At 38.6% G+C, this 15,028-nt stretch overlaps 1 protein-coding gene across 2 annotated transcripts in view; it reads left to right on the top strand.

The window, feature by feature from the left end:
* The window catches only part of CUL5 (cullin 5), a 34,104-nt gene extending 22,683 nt beyond the window's left edge, over positions 1 to 11,421 (top strand). The window contains exons 12-20 of one of the 2 annotated variants that reach the window (XR_012994419.1): positions 1,517 to 1,649; positions 2,188 to 2,319; positions 2,978 to 3,101; positions 3,859 to 4,034; positions 4,153 to 4,314; positions 5,018 to 5,136; positions 6,459 to 6,582; positions 7,759 to 9,301; positions 10,822 to 11,421. Coding sequence is in view for 1 of the 2 variants with exons in the window: in XM_076328182.1 (XP_076184297.1) it covers positions 1,517 to 1,649; positions 2,188 to 2,319; positions 2,978 to 3,101; positions 3,859 to 4,034; positions 4,153 to 4,314; positions 5,018 to 5,136; positions 6,459 to 6,582; positions 7,759 to 7,953 (1,165 nt within the window). In the remaining variant the exon portion in view is untranslated. Of the gene's footprint in view, positions 1 to 1,516; positions 1,650 to 2,187; positions 2,320 to 2,977; positions 3,102 to 3,858; positions 4,035 to 4,152; positions 4,315 to 5,017; positions 5,137 to 6,458; positions 6,583 to 7,758 lie in introns of both variants that reach the window. The other variant, XM_076328182.1, reaches the window with a different exon arrangement.
* The last annotated feature ends 3,607 nt before the right edge of the window (positions 11,422 to 15,028 follow it).

The following is a 15,028-nucleotide window of genomic DNA, read 5'->3' as shown; positions in this document are numbered from 1 at the left end:
CCACTTGAGTAGGAATCTGTATATATTTAGGTGGTTGGGATTGCTTATGTATCAGTTTGTAGTCTGATTTACTATGGAAACAAAGCTTATGTAGCTGGGCTGCCAGCTTCCCTTTCCAATGACTTCTAGTTAGGGGTGGATGGGTATAAATATCTGTTCAGCATTCTGGTTCTTATTCTGTGTTTGGTTTTGGACTAATGGTAAGCCTGGACAGGGATTAGCCTTGCTGTTTTTATGTTATTGGAGGAACACCTTCACAAGAGACTGGATCCCTGCTTTGTATACTTCGTATAGATGTAGGCAAGGTAGAGGATTTTTTTAGGTCTAGGCAAGGTAGAGGAGTTTTTTAGGGCTCTGCTAATGTTTTAATTTCTCCTGGAAGCATCCAAATCAATACCTCATTCAAACTGTGTTTCACTCCTGAAGCTAAACCTGCCTAGTGATTTCTTAGAAACCACCATGATGGCGATGGTCTTCTGTTCAGCATTTTTCTTCCCAAGCACTTTCAAGTTGTCTACATATGCAGCCTTAAGTAAAATGAAACTTCATCCTGCTTAACTTGTGCCATTAAGCTCAGCCTAAGAACATGGAATTTGGTAATTTTTCATCGCTGTCAGGATCTGGAAGACTCCTGTTCAGAAATATTTGGGAACACATTGATTAAATAAGGGTTCTGTCTTGTAATAACCAAAAGACTAGTGATCTGCTTTTACTCCAAATGGTGTTTAGGAGTGCAGAAGACACTAGCCTGCAAGCTGCTTCATGAATTAAAAAGGACAAGTTGTCTGAACACAGTTTTAGCACTGTCTACACTAGTTGATGAAAGGGTGAGAAAATGAGCAAGAACACTGGATTCCTGAGCATCCCCACAGCTGCTTACCTGCTGTCTTACTCGCTGCCTTTGTTTTGGGCCCTTGAGACTAGCAATCAAGTTGGTGCCGTCTGACTCTAGAAATAGGGTTTGGTCCTTGGCACTATTTTATTCACCAGTCTAGACATAGATTCAGAACACAACCTTGTGCTTGCATGCCTTTTGAAGAACCACAGTCTGTCTACTGTAGCATCTTCTTGTTCAACTTTAATCTGCTTTTAATTCCAAGCTGTTAGTCCACTGTTTATACCTGTTACAAAATAATTTTATCCTGTTACTACAAGATAGATGTGTCGGGTTTTGCAGTCTGTGAAATGCAGTGCAGGAGGCTGTTCCTGAGACTTCCGTTAAAGCATACTGACAAGATGAGTGAGCCATTTCACTGCAGCAGTTGTTAATTCTTCACTGGAATACTTATTGCCGTGCAATATTTAGTTGTTTCAAACTGTAGTTTGAACGTAATCCTTCATTGTTAAGAGTTCTAAAATTAAAAGCAGTTGGAATGAACAAGCTGTAGAAGCTGACTGAAAATGTTTGGTAGTATTTATTCGTTCAAGAAGAAAAGGGAGTTATCCCTAATTTTTCACTAGTTTAACAAGAATATGAATTCGCCACCAGAAGTTATGTTGTTCTTCTTTTATTTAGTGTTGGATTGAAAACACAGCCTGAATCCAAATGCCCTGAGCTTCTTGCTAATTACTGTGACATGTTGTTAAGAAAAACACCACTAAGCAAAAAACTGACCTCTGAAGAAATTGAAGCAAAGCTTAAAGAAGTGGTATGTTTTTGCTTTCTACTTATCGATTATTCTGAAGAATGAATTTGTTTGTTTTATTTCCTTATGTGGGTTGAGGCCTTGATCTTCAAAAACAGTTATGCAAGGTGTAATAATAGGAAAAAGAGTTTATTATGTCATCAGGTGTGTGTGTGTTTAAATCTTGTAAACCATGCAGTGTTTCATGTGTCTATGTCAGTTCACAAAATTAGTATGCAAATTAATGCCTGTATCAGACTGTAATGTATTACAGTAACTAATGTTAGTCTAGAAAATAATACAGGAGACTTTTACATACCGGTGTCAATGTCTTTTCTGATTTAAGAGAAGGTTCTTGATGGTTGACAAATGAAGAAATTGGAGGTGTGACATTATGAAAGATTCGTAGCTGATGCCTGTGATAGGATTAATACAGTTGCTCTTAAGGCAATGTCAAGTAGCCTTTTTCTACTTCATAGTCTACAGTGGCATTAGATCAGCATTCAAAGACTTGTCTGATTGACAATGCAAATAAATATATTAAAATCTACTTTTTTGACAGCTTTTGGTACTTAAATATGTACAGAATAAAGATGTTTTCATGCGATATCACAAAGCTCACTTAACAAGACGCCTGATATTAGATATATCAGCTGATAGTGAAATTGAGGAGAATATGGTGGAATGGCTCCGAGTAAGTAGCCTGACATCTTTCTTTCTTTGGTTGTGCCTCTTGCTTGTGGTATTAATTCCCACTCTTGAACTTAGATATCCTTCTTGATAAGGTGAGTTCTATCTTAAATTGCAGGCCGCTCAGGACATCTTATACTTCTGTTTTATTGCAATGCTTCGTGCAAGTAAAACAATTTAGCTCTTTTCTAAGAGAAATGTTGATCCTAATAGTGGTAGTGATAGATTTTAAAATATTTCACGTATGATTATCTGAAGGCTTCATATATTCCATATGCAAATGAGCAAAATGCAGTGTACTTGTTTAGGTATGTAAATGATTTGAGATGTGTTCTAATTGTGAAATTTTATGTAGATTAGAATATTATTTGCATGCCTTAAACATTCCTTCAAATCTCAGAATTCACTGATTCCTTAATGCATGCATGCGTTCTTCAGCGCTTGGATTTCTTTAAAAGAATCATCATATGCCCTTAAGGGGTAACTACTTATGATCCGTGCAAAAAATCTTTATATTGCATTGCAGATTAACTGTTAGTGTAAAGTGATGATACCTGTGTACTTTAATGCTCTTCTTTTTTTAGTTTATTATTTCAAAAATGGAGCTTTTTTTGTTCATAGCTGTCTATGTCATAGTTTAATGTTCTTTTTTATTTGTACAGGAAGTAGGAATGCCAGCAGACTATGTAAACAAGTTGGCTAGAATGTTCCAGGATATCAAAGTGTCTGAAGACTTGAACCAGGCCTTCAAAGAAATGCACAAAAATAATAAACTTGCTTTACCAGGTATTGTTTTCAAATGATTTGCTATTTTTCATTTCTCTTAGTGAAAAATAATTCTGTTGAATCTTGAGTTAAAAATTATATCAACTGCATGTTGAACATTAGTCTTCAGGGCATTGTTACCCCTAGATTGGAAGTGTCTGTAGACTCTACTTTCTCTTGCAGTTGACACTGGAGCGATATCATTCTGTAAGTTATTGTGGGTTTTCATTGTGAGCAATCTTGTAGATACAGACTTCCTACTCTTGTAGCTAAATTCTAAGCAGGGGCTTGAATCAGTGTCAACCAGGTGAATGCCTGAACTACTCCTTCTTTTATGCCCTCGTCATTCTTCATGAGTGCTTCATGCTGTGCTCCTCCTTTACCTGCCAGCAGGAGAGCTGGATGCACACTATGAAGAGCTCAAATCACATTTCTGAGATTAAATTTCATTGATGAGGGTGGCTGAGGAACATCCAGTTTTGGACCTGCTGTTACTGAAAACCCTTGAGTAGTGCTTACAAGCATCATCTATAAAGCTGCATCAAGGCTTAAGGAGCTCTGCAGAAGCAAGCCAAAAAAACAGAGGTTTCAATCAGTGTTGCTGGCGGAAAGCCACTGGTGCATAAATAGAGTACCTTAATGTTTAAATAGGTAGATACCCTGCTACTTTCTGAAAATTCAGTCCTCCATAATTGTATTTCGAGTAGGAAAAAAAAATGCATTTTGTTTATCTGTCTGTTATACCTGAAGATTCATATAATCCAATATTGGCTTACAGCTGACTCTGTGAATATTAAAATTTTAAATGCTGGCGCCTGGTCCCGAAGTTCTGAAAAAGTGTTTGTCTCGCTGCCCACGGAATTAGAAGATCTCATCCCAGAAGTTGAAGAATTTTATAAAAAGAATCACAGTGGTAGAAAACTGCACTGGCACCACCTCATGTCCAATGGAATTGTAAGTCTACGGTTTTCGGTGTATCAATCTCAATGACTGTACTTTCTGTGTATTTATAATAGTAAGAAAGCTTGTGATCCAGAAAGGCTTATAAGTACAGTTATCATTCTATTCACAGATAACGTTTAAGAACGAGGTTGGCCAGTATGACCTGGAGGTAACAACGTTTCAGCTAGCTGTGCTGTTTGCGTGGAACCAAAGACCCAGAGAGAAGATCAGCTTTGAAAATCTTAAACTGGCAACTGAACTCCCTGATGCAGAACTTAGGAGGACTTTATGGGTATTTCCCTTTCTCTTGAAAAAGATTTCTTCTTGATTTTTGTACTCTGAAATACTGGATTAGTATTTTTAAAGCGCTGCCAGATAACACTTTGAAACTGAAATGTGAACACCTTTCTTGCTAATTCATCAGTTGTAATGCTGGCTCCTTGCACTACTGTTGAGCACACACAGCCTTTACGTTAAGACATTCTCTCTACCCAATGTTACCTAACTTAAGCTTTTGGAAACAGCAATATCTTTTGACCATATACTGCCTAAAGCACACAGTTATGATTGTGGGTTTTGGAGTGGGACTGGTCTAATTCTAGGAAATCAGTGGCTCCTGATAATTGTATGTTGCTTAAAAAATAACTTCAGTGTTTGCTCTATCAGGCTTCTAATGATTTAGCTCAAGGATAAAGAGAGAAATCACGTAAATCAGACTTAACACCACTTCTGTAGCTGTGAGTTCGTGCATTTTACTTCTTCGTATGATTTTACTTAGGCTAACCCATTTCAGAAGGAGATTTGGTAAACTGTGTCCCCTCTCTGGTTTTATTAGTATCTTCGTGTTGCCCTCTGGCAGCTTCAAACAAGGCTACTTGGTTCCCTCACTACAGTCTGCACAGCAGTGACCTGTGTTCTTAAAAAGCAATTGTTTTCATTTAGAAAGTCTGGTGTTTTATTTTCATTCTCCTCCCCCTCCCTCCTTTTCTCTGTAGTCTCTTGTAGCATTTCCAAAGCTGAAACGTCAGGTTTTATTGTATGAACCTCAAGTCAATTCACCCAAAGACTTTACAGAAGGAACCCTCTTCTCGGTGAACCAGGAGTTCAGTTTAATGTAAGATGATGTTTGAAAAGTAAAATAACAATGTGCTATTTTATAATTAAAGGAATTCACTTTAAGTTAACCTTCGTCCTTGAAAGTTTTCAAGATTCAGCTAGACACACGCTTTGCTGCCCTAGCCTCACTTAGTTTTGGCGATGGTCATGCTTCGAGTAGGTGGTTGGACCAGATGACCTCCAGCAGCCCCTTCAGACAAATGTTTCTATGATTGATTTCTGTGAAATTAAATTTCTTAAAACACCCAGGGATGAGGTGCAAAATTGGAGGCTCTGCTATCTTCCTGTTACTAATGAGCCAATGAAATTTCATATAGGAAGAACAGCATGTAAGCAGAGCACTAGTGCTGTATTGATTATTACACTCACACACAGAGTTTCAAAAGCAGAGTGATAAGCAGTTTCACTTGCTTTTTTAACTTAATAATATGGTATGCTGTCAAAAGCCTGGGTTTTTGGTGTGGCTTTCACCAGAGTGTCTTTATTTCAGTGAGAATTGCAGTGCTCTTTTACTGGTGCTTTGAAATCCTTCAGAGCATAAGATAGCATAAAGAGAGAATATCTAAATGGTATATACTACATTCAGCATGTTTTGCTTTGGGTTTTGCCTCTCTCTATTGTCAATGGCTATGATTAGAAGTGGCTCCTTGCTAGTAACCTCAGATTCTGGGCCTCATTCGCAGTAGCAGCTGGACATCTGGATCTGTGGAGAGAGAGGGAGGTAACGAATCTGCTTTTCTGGGGCTTAGTTTCTTGCCCAGTGCCATGATGTTTTTTCCTGTCATCAGGATCATGAGCTTTGGGAAATTATGAGAGGGTGTGACAGAAGAGGCAGGCTGTACAGAAAGTTTGTGGGTGACCACTGAAGAATGCCATCAGCTTTCTTTGTTACTATAGCTGTTATTCATCCTTTTTTTTCTGCTAGACAAACATTTCTTTTGGTGGAAAATGAACTAGTCCAATTTCCTGAACTTTGTTATAAAAACTTCCTCTAAAGAGCCCTAGTTTTATATAATTAAACTGAAATATATTTCTCTGAAATTTTATTTGTTAAAATAGTACTGTTAACTTTTCAACTTTGGATGCTGTCATTTTCAGCTGATGGATTTTTTGTAATGCTAGTATATTCAGGTTTTATTGTGCGGAGGCGTTGGCATTGAGTTTTGATTTGTCAGCCAGCTATCTCACTGCTGCAATGCTAATAGCCTATAAATATCTGATATGTGATGGTACTCCTTGCTGCTGTAATTTAAGTTTAACGGGAATTCCTTAATTGAAAATGTATTTTTTGCTTATTTTCATACAATACAACTTTTTCAGAAAAAACGCTAAAGTTCAGAAAAGGGGCAAGATAAATTTGATTGGTCGATTGCAACTTACTACAGAGAGAATGCGGGAAGAGGAAAATGAAGGAATAGTCCAGCTAAGAATATTGCGAACCCAGGCAAGTAAACTGCCAGAGGAATATAAAATTACCCTATTTCTTTTGTTGTATTATCACTCCTGCATGCTGTCCACGTTTGGATGTTGATGTATGAACTGAATGCTTTTGAATCTCATTGGAACTTTTGCTATTTGGCTTAGATCCTTTGTGAGTACAGGATTTTGCACGTGTGTCTGTGCACTTGTAGTTATCAGCCTCCTGTTCTGATGTACCAGGTCATCATATTGAAAGAGGACAAAGCAGATACGAAGCAACTGGTGAAGGCATAACTGTGTAGTGGTGGGTGGCAGCAGATGGTAAAGTTGACTGACTTGAGTCACCAACATGAACAAACAGTATTGTTGATTTTGAGATCTCTTTGACTGCTCTGTATGAAGAGAGTAATCTCAGAGATGGGGTCACGCTTTAGTAATAGCAGTATGACTTTTTGAGAGTCCTTCTCTTTAGAGGGAAAGTTTATAAGTACCTCTTAGATGTATAAACTGCAGCTTCCTGCTTTGTGGTTGGTTGTCCTTCAGTCGGGTACCCATGTCAGATCTTTTGAGCTGACAGTTCTAAAAAAACCTGAATTTTTTCAGGCATCAGCGATCATTACCTACAATGGAGCCTCAAAAATCCCATCTTACCTTGCAATTGCAGGTCTCTTCTATCAGTCAGATTAGATTCCAGGCCATGCACATTGTGAATTGTACCACCTGACTTAACATCTTGGCCATACTTCCAGCAGAAGGATTAATGCCTGGTTGTACTTACGAAATGAGAACTCCTTGTGAGTTCCAGTTGGACATTAAGCTTGCATTTCATGAGGTGTTCACAAGGTATATCACAAGTCACCCTGGAAGTGGTGACTTCTGCTCAGAGAGTGAATGAACATTAGGTTTTAGTGAGTAATTCACACTCTAGATACAAGATTTAACTGCAGATCCTCCTGTGACTGGACTTGTCTTATATCGCATCTTGCCAGTGCTTCATTCTTTTCCTTTATCAACTTCTTTGTAAAAGCAATTCTGTATCTACTTAGGCTCAGAAATGCAGCATATATCTGATTTTTAAGGAAAACATAGATTTCCTTGCTGTCTTGCATTACCAGGACTCCCCTATTAATGGTGTGTTCATTTTGTCGCTTCAGCCAAGCATTTAAAAAAAAACTATTTTTTTTCTCTTGTCCCCCACCAGGAGGCTATCATCCAAATAATGAAAATGCGGAAGAAAATTACTAATGCCCAGCTTCAGACTGAACTGGTGGAAATATTGAAAAACATGTTCTTGCCACAAAAGAAAATGATAAAAGAGCAAATTGAATGGCTTATAGAGCACAAATATATCAGAAGAGATGAGTCGGATATCAACACCTTCATATATATGGCATAATTTGAGGACTCTGCAGGATGCTGAGAACATAAATGGAAGGGTGCTTGGACAGACAGCTGCAACAGTTTGTGCTGCAGAAGGACTTGTTTTGACTTTCGTTACGTATTAAAATCCCTGCCTTACCTTACAGAGGACTATATTTTGCCAATCTCGTTCAGTTAGCATGATGGCATTCCCTTCATGTTGCACACGTTTAACAGCATGCTGTTTTGTGGGAAACTTGCATTCATGAAGAGCCCATTGTGAACTTTTTAAAGTAGGTTTGATTTACACCCACCAGGAAGAATACAGGTTTGGGTTTTTAGATGACCAGTACTTGCACAAGGAAAAAAATATTCAAATATTCATGCACTGAGGAACTGCTATTAGTTTTGTTTTGGGTTTGGGTTGTTTTTCTTTTTTTTTTTTTTTTTTTTTTTTAAATGCAATTAGGACTAGAAGTAGCACTTTCACTTTTGTGTTTTGGATCAACAGAGTAATGTACTGTCCACCTTTGATCCTTTTTATGTAATAACATTTGAGAGACACAAACACATGCATCACAACTGATATGTATTTGTTACAGTTAAAACCTGTTGGCTAGAGCAGTGCTTCAATCTAGTAACTGGATTTTAATAATTGACGCATAAGTGACATAAAAGGAATTCAAGTCATGGGTGATATTTTTCCTTTAGCAAGAGATCATTGTTTTTAAATTGTTTGCTGTAAACAAGTGGATATACGTTATTTGTTACCTTATTTGGACGGATGATTTGCTACAATCCTTTTTGAGAAGGTAAAGCTTTCTTGAACGATACTTCACTCTAAAAGTTTTCATGGGTGGGTCTGTTATACTGAACAGAAATATTAAGTGTATTTCCTTGTACATTTAATATTTGTATTCCAAATATTTAAGTATGACTACATATATCTGAATGCATTAAAGAGTAATTGATGCACAACTCCCCCGGAAAGAAAATAACACTTGAAGATCCCTGTACTAATTCCTCATTGGTAATTTTAGATATACATGCAAGGTTAATCCAAGTGGACTGGTTTGTTGCTTAGAAGTCAACATCTTTATATGAAAAGCAAACCCTCTGCTTTTTGTTTTTAAACTGGCAGGGTAAAAAATACAACTCTAACGAAAATGGTGAAAAGCTAAGGAAAAATACCTTGTTTAGTGTATGCAGAGAGAGTGCCAAATACACATCAGGAATTTCAACTCTTTAATGTTACCTCTTCTGTTTTCAATCATCTTAAGTAGTTGTTTGGCACTACCTGCCTCTCTGCTGCTCTGAAATGTCCCAGCATGTACTGGACTGATAGCATGAATCACTGGAGCAGAGTGCCTGTCTTGGGACAAAAGGTAAGTTGCGCTTTACTCAGTTCTGTCTAAATATTGCATAAATCGCAAGTGTGCGAATTTTTTTTTTTAATTAACCAGTTCAAGTACAACATCTAAAGGTCTCATCTTCTTTGGTGATTGGAAGGGGGAAGAGGATACAATTAACTTTAGTCAAAAAGGAAAACCTTCCAGTAAGTAAGAGGAGGAGTTTTGCTTTCACATGGTTGCAGTGAAGTATAAAGTAAGAGTGGTTTAAAAGCAAACTGCAAGAATGTCTGTTTGCACCCTTAAACAGGCTGCATGCTCTGTTACTAATGTAAATGCCAATGTGACTGCCTGAGAACGGTGTGTACTCGGACATCTATTTGAGTAAGAAATTTTTGGTAGTGAGGGTTTCATGAACGAGAGATGGAGAGAAATCGAGACCTGGCCAATTGCAATTGATTGAAATCCCACAGCTTATGCCATATGCTTTTATTGATACTCAAAAGTAGATGCTGTTTAAAAATATTGCATCCTTTATGTTGGCCCTGTGGTGTTGCGATTCAGAATCAAAAGCAAGTGGTGCTCTGTGCAGTTAACCAGTAAAGCTATTTGAACATTAGAAAACAAAATTCTAATAAAAAACTTTGTGCTGCAAGACTTTCAGTCTTTGAAACTTAAAAGTAATAAATGCTCGCTTGGGATAATTGGGGGGAAACATGACAGTCTGAGCACGCTCTTTTCAACATAAAAAATTCCAACCCTTAACCAGAGAAGAAGAGGTGTGAAATTGTCATGCAGAAAGAGCTACAAAGGGGGTAAAGCTGATTTCAAAGCCATTGATTTAGGTTTGAGAGAGAAGTTCAAGAGGCAGCATCTCAGACACAACTGTTAGGAAGCTGGAGTGTATGCAGAAAAAGGTTGCTAAAACCTAAGGATCTGCACGTTCCCTCAACTAATAAATATAAAATAATACAACCTAAATGTTATCTCTATATTTCTCAACACCTGGGATGCAGAAATATAATTGGTAATGTGCCTATGACATGGTCATTTTTCTTTAAATATATACCGGAAATGGATGTCGGGTTTTTTATTAAATCTGAGACTCACACCAGCAAATTTGTTCAAGATGCAGAATCACGTTTAACGTCCTTCATCAGGTCACTTTCACCAATATGCACTTAAAACTAGTATCACCCGGGGCACAGGGAGATACCTGGGGTAAACTGTTCTTTTGGGGCGGGTAGAGTTCATACCTAAATGCAAATGAACTATTCTTCACTTGCAATATGGCAACAACGCACTTTTAAGGCTGCAATTTTTAGCTATGAATATATATGTCCAAAGACCTAGCTTAAAGAGGTGCTGCATCTGCAAAACATGTTGCCACACACACTGCCACGGTGAATAGCTATGGAATGAAACCTGGTGTAGAAGAGGGGGAAAAAAATCACTCTTAATGGGTTAAGAAATACTGTTAAATCTTTCTCTGTCCCAACAACTTGATGAGGATCTCCGTTTCAATTCTGAAGTCTTCCATTTTCCTCTTTCCACAGTTGGTGTCCCTAGCTTCTATTTTTACTCGTCTATCTTTCATTGGTTATGACTGTAATGCAATTACATTTCCAAAAGACAATGTGACTTTCTCATTTTCACCTTTTTAAACTTAATATAAATGTTCTGAATGTTCACGTGTTGCATTTATTTGCATTGGGATGCCATTGTCCTGTAAAGTGCAAATTTTAAAAATACAATTGGCAAAAAGATTTGATAGTTTTACAGAAAGATTTGCTATCTTAAACTCAAACTGTTTTCTATTTTCATCTAAATGACTGGGATGCTATCTTTGTAATTCTTTGAGGTCATATTTGTGAAATAAACAATACACGAAAGCTTTCCTGTCATATACACTATATGTAGTCTGGAGTGTTGAGCAAACTTGAGTTCCTGAGTTGTAATATCTATCTACGTATGGTATTTACGATTTTGAATGTGTGCCACTACCAAGGTAATAATGCTGTACAATTTTGAATGGTGGTAGTTTCTGTATGGCAGTCCAGCTGAACTATTTTGATGTACTGCTTAATTTTTGAATTTTATTTTTTAAGTTGTATAATTTATTTTCTTGCAAAATAAAAATGTAATATAAAAGACTACTCATTTAGCAAGGTATTTTGGTGTCTTCCCCTGCAAAATTTTTGGGTTGAATTCAGGTGCTGCTCCTGAAAAATATCACTGTAGGAAATTTGCCTGAGCCCAAGTCCCAAATTCTGTTATGATCAGAGTACTAAAAAAAAAAAAAGTAAAGATTTCCAGTTCTTTTCTTGTTATGATTTTTCAAGTACTTAATGTTGTATGTAGAGCTATTCAGTCTTCCAAATTCTATTTAAAGATGCGCTGTAGTCTTTCAACTTAAATTTATCAAAGCCTGCCATGCCAAAAGTGGCTGGGGGTGTCTGACTTTCTGTTTATGGCATTTTTGGAAAGAGTTATGTCTCTGTGTAACTTACTGGGATGTACTTGGGTTGCTGAATGTTTTGATTGATTTGTGTCTGAAATTACTTATAATGAGTGTCCCTGAAAATTACTGGTGGTGTCACCAGATTGTTGGAACCTTCCGGTCCCTGATCCTGCAGTAAACAAACAGTGATGCGGGAACAGTCGGTTGCCTGAAGGAGTGCTTTTACTGTGTAATGGCTTTTCTCCTCTGATTGTCCTTGCCTTTTAATGCGAATCTCTTTTTACATTTCAACTCCTTTTTCCTTTAAGTGCACCGGCTGACATCACTGTTTTGTGCTTTCTGGTACATGGAAAGGTTAGAACTATTTGTATGGAATAAATAACTATTTTTGAGTGACTGTTCAGCGCCCACGGCAATTTTCAAACTGGCAGTTCTCACAGGCAGAACTTCGATAGCATGCTGCCATTATTTCCAAATTTTTTTTTCTCCATTAGGGCAAAGTGTAGTCTTTCACAACAATGGTTTTCCAGGTAGAGTTGTTCTCTAGAAATAAGCCAGTTATCGCAGGAGTTGCTTAGCTGAATCAACTCCTACCACTTTAAATAGATCACAGTTCAGGCAGAATGGTTGACCAAAATATGAAAGGCTCTAAACCTGCTTCATTCTTCTGATAAACTAAGAACTTGGCTTGCTTGCTTGCTTTCTTTGCTTTACGTGTAAACATCTCTTTCTAGGTGTAGGCATGGTGCCTGCATTTCATCCTTTTTTATTCTAGTGATGGAGATCCACTATGTAACTTCAGTTGGATACTGTGCTGCAAGTCCTGCATGCGATCTGAAACACCTGTAAGAGAGAACGCTTGGGGGCAGGTAGGCTGCTGCTTCTATCTGCTGATCTGGGGCACGGTCAAAGCAAATCTCATCTCCCGAGCTAAGTAAAACTGAACACTGAAAATCAGTGACTTTGAAATTGGTGTGTTATAGTTGTTCTTGGTGAGAAGAGATGCTGAAAGAATTGAAGAAGGGAATGCGCTATGGTTTTCTTTCTCCATGCTGTTCCTGTTTTTAAGACCACGGTCTAATGTGTGTACAGCTCGGGATTTGCCATCTGTTGCAGTCATTGATTTCTACTAGTGAAGACATTAAGGAAAATGCCACACCTCCTGCATTTGTTGTAGCAGGCAGTTGGAACTTAGCTCAAGCTGGGGTAAATGTGCAGGATTTATTGCACGAAACAGGTACTCTAGATGTCAGTAAGCCCCCCTGGCCCAGATGATACTCAGCCGTTGCTTTAGAAGGAACTGAGGGGTGACACAGAACTGCTGGCCGAGGTGCGTCGCCTATTGCTACAACCAGCTTTGGTGCCAGGGGACTGGCAGGTTGCCAGCAGCTTTTGACTAGCTTCCACACCAAATGGTATGAAGGAAACCAAATCGCCATGGAGCTGGGGAAAGCTACGGCTTCAGCTGGGAGAGGAGCATTCAAACGTGGATGTGACTGAGCTTTACAAAAGCAGAAAGGCAGAGAGTAAGGCAGAACTATTTTCACAGAACCCTGTAACATCAGCACTAGGGCTACTTGATAAAACCAGCAGAAGATTGGAACAAGTTCTCTTTTAGTGTTTTAAACCAGGCAAAGCTGGGGCTGCAGATCCCAGGTATCAGCAGGTTCAAAGAGGATTAGACAAATTCATGCATAACAAGTCCATAAATAGATAATAAAGTCGAGGATAGACCCTCTAACATCACTAAATGGTGAAGGTAGATGCTGGGGAAGTCTAGAGAAAGTGCCCTGCCTCTTCTGCTCAGCCTCAAGCAGTGGTTGTAGGGGGTGCTACTCTGCTACAGTCCCTATTGAACTCTCTCTTCTTGAATTCTCTTAAATATGAATTATCCTGAAAAAATGAATTATCCTGAGAAAAAGGGCTAAAGAGAGAAGGGGAAAATAATAAAAAAAAAATTAAAAAGCAACCAATTGCCTAGAGGGAGCAACAGATGCAGGAGGGGAGGAAGAAGATGCATGATGATCATAGGACCAAAAATGTAAAAAGCAGGGGAGTGCCCAGCAGGGGAGGACGGGGAGGGTGTAAATAAGCAGATGTGGGGGAAAGTGCAGCCCAAACCGCTGGGAGAGGGACTGTGCAATAGTGTGTCCCAGGGCGCTCACGTGCGCATGAGGGAACGCTGGCTGTGATGGATTTTTGGTTTGACCTATTAAAGGTGTTCTTTCTGTATTTTTTTTAATATTGCATTAGAGGATTTGTGTCCTGAAATATATTTATTAACCATAGGGAGGAGACGTTTCTTTCTTCTTCACTTAGCTTCTCTATGCACTGGACTTCTTAGGCAGCTCCAGACTAACTTTTAAACTAGCCTTATTTCAAGAATATGTGTCATCTTGTTGGAGACTTGAAGTTGCAGAACAATTAAATAGTTTTATTATAGTGCTATGTTGGATCTTCTAAATTGCCATAGAGTTAATACTTACGTTGCTGAAAACTGGTAAATTACCCGATAACCTTGCTTACCCTTTAGGCCAGGGACGTGATGCTCTGTATGTTACAATAGTCATATTTCAGCAACATCCTAAGCAGAAGACCATCGTCCATCAAGGAGGTAATGACCCATGTACCAGTTAACCTGAAAAGATGCAGGTTATGTTACAGCACGGGCTATGCCATGTTATGGTGCAGGTGTACCTTGGCTTTCTGGCCTATCCTGTGCTGCACCTATCCCCCGGCCGCAGAAAATACTTGGGCAGCTAATTGTAACGAAGGAACCTGTAGGAGCTCCCTCCTGGCATTGGCAATTACACCACCTGCATGTTGTCTTTATCTCAAAGTGAAGCAGCATGTTCTTGTGTGAATATCCTTTTGTTTGACAGTAGGAGTGATGACTAGAATTGTTTTCTTCTCAGAAGATCCTACAAGAGCTCTAAAGACCAAAACATTGGGGAACCTCTCCACAGACAGGATCTGCACCGTGGGCCGTGCCCTGATTGGAGGTGTGCCTGATGCTGCACAGTTCGGGGTTCCCAGCATCTGAAGGAAAGTAAGATTATCTTTACTGTCCTCTTTTCCTTCTCATGTGAGCTCTAATAAAGGGCCTATTAATCAATATGTCTGGGAGTCCAAGTGCCTTTCTGGCTGCTATGATATGAATGCTAGTACTGGTGCATTAGGAGGCTGCATCCCAGAAAAAGGGCCTTATACTGCTGGAGTGAAGGTGAAGTTAAATAAGAGCTTTCCCTTTTTTTGTTTTATATGTTTTTGGCATTACTCATTTCTGAAAAACATCCTCATCC

The sequence above is a fragment of the Aptenodytes patagonicus genome, chromosome 1, assembly GCF_965638725.1.
Source record: "Aptenodytes patagonicus chromosome 1, bAptPat1.pri.cur, whole genome shotgun sequence".
Lineage (NCBI taxonomy): Eukaryota > Metazoa > Chordata > Aves > Sphenisciformes > Spheniscidae > Aptenodytes > Aptenodytes patagonicus.
Note: the sequence above shows the minus strand (reverse complement) of the source record. Positions and strands in the feature narration are given on the sequence as shown.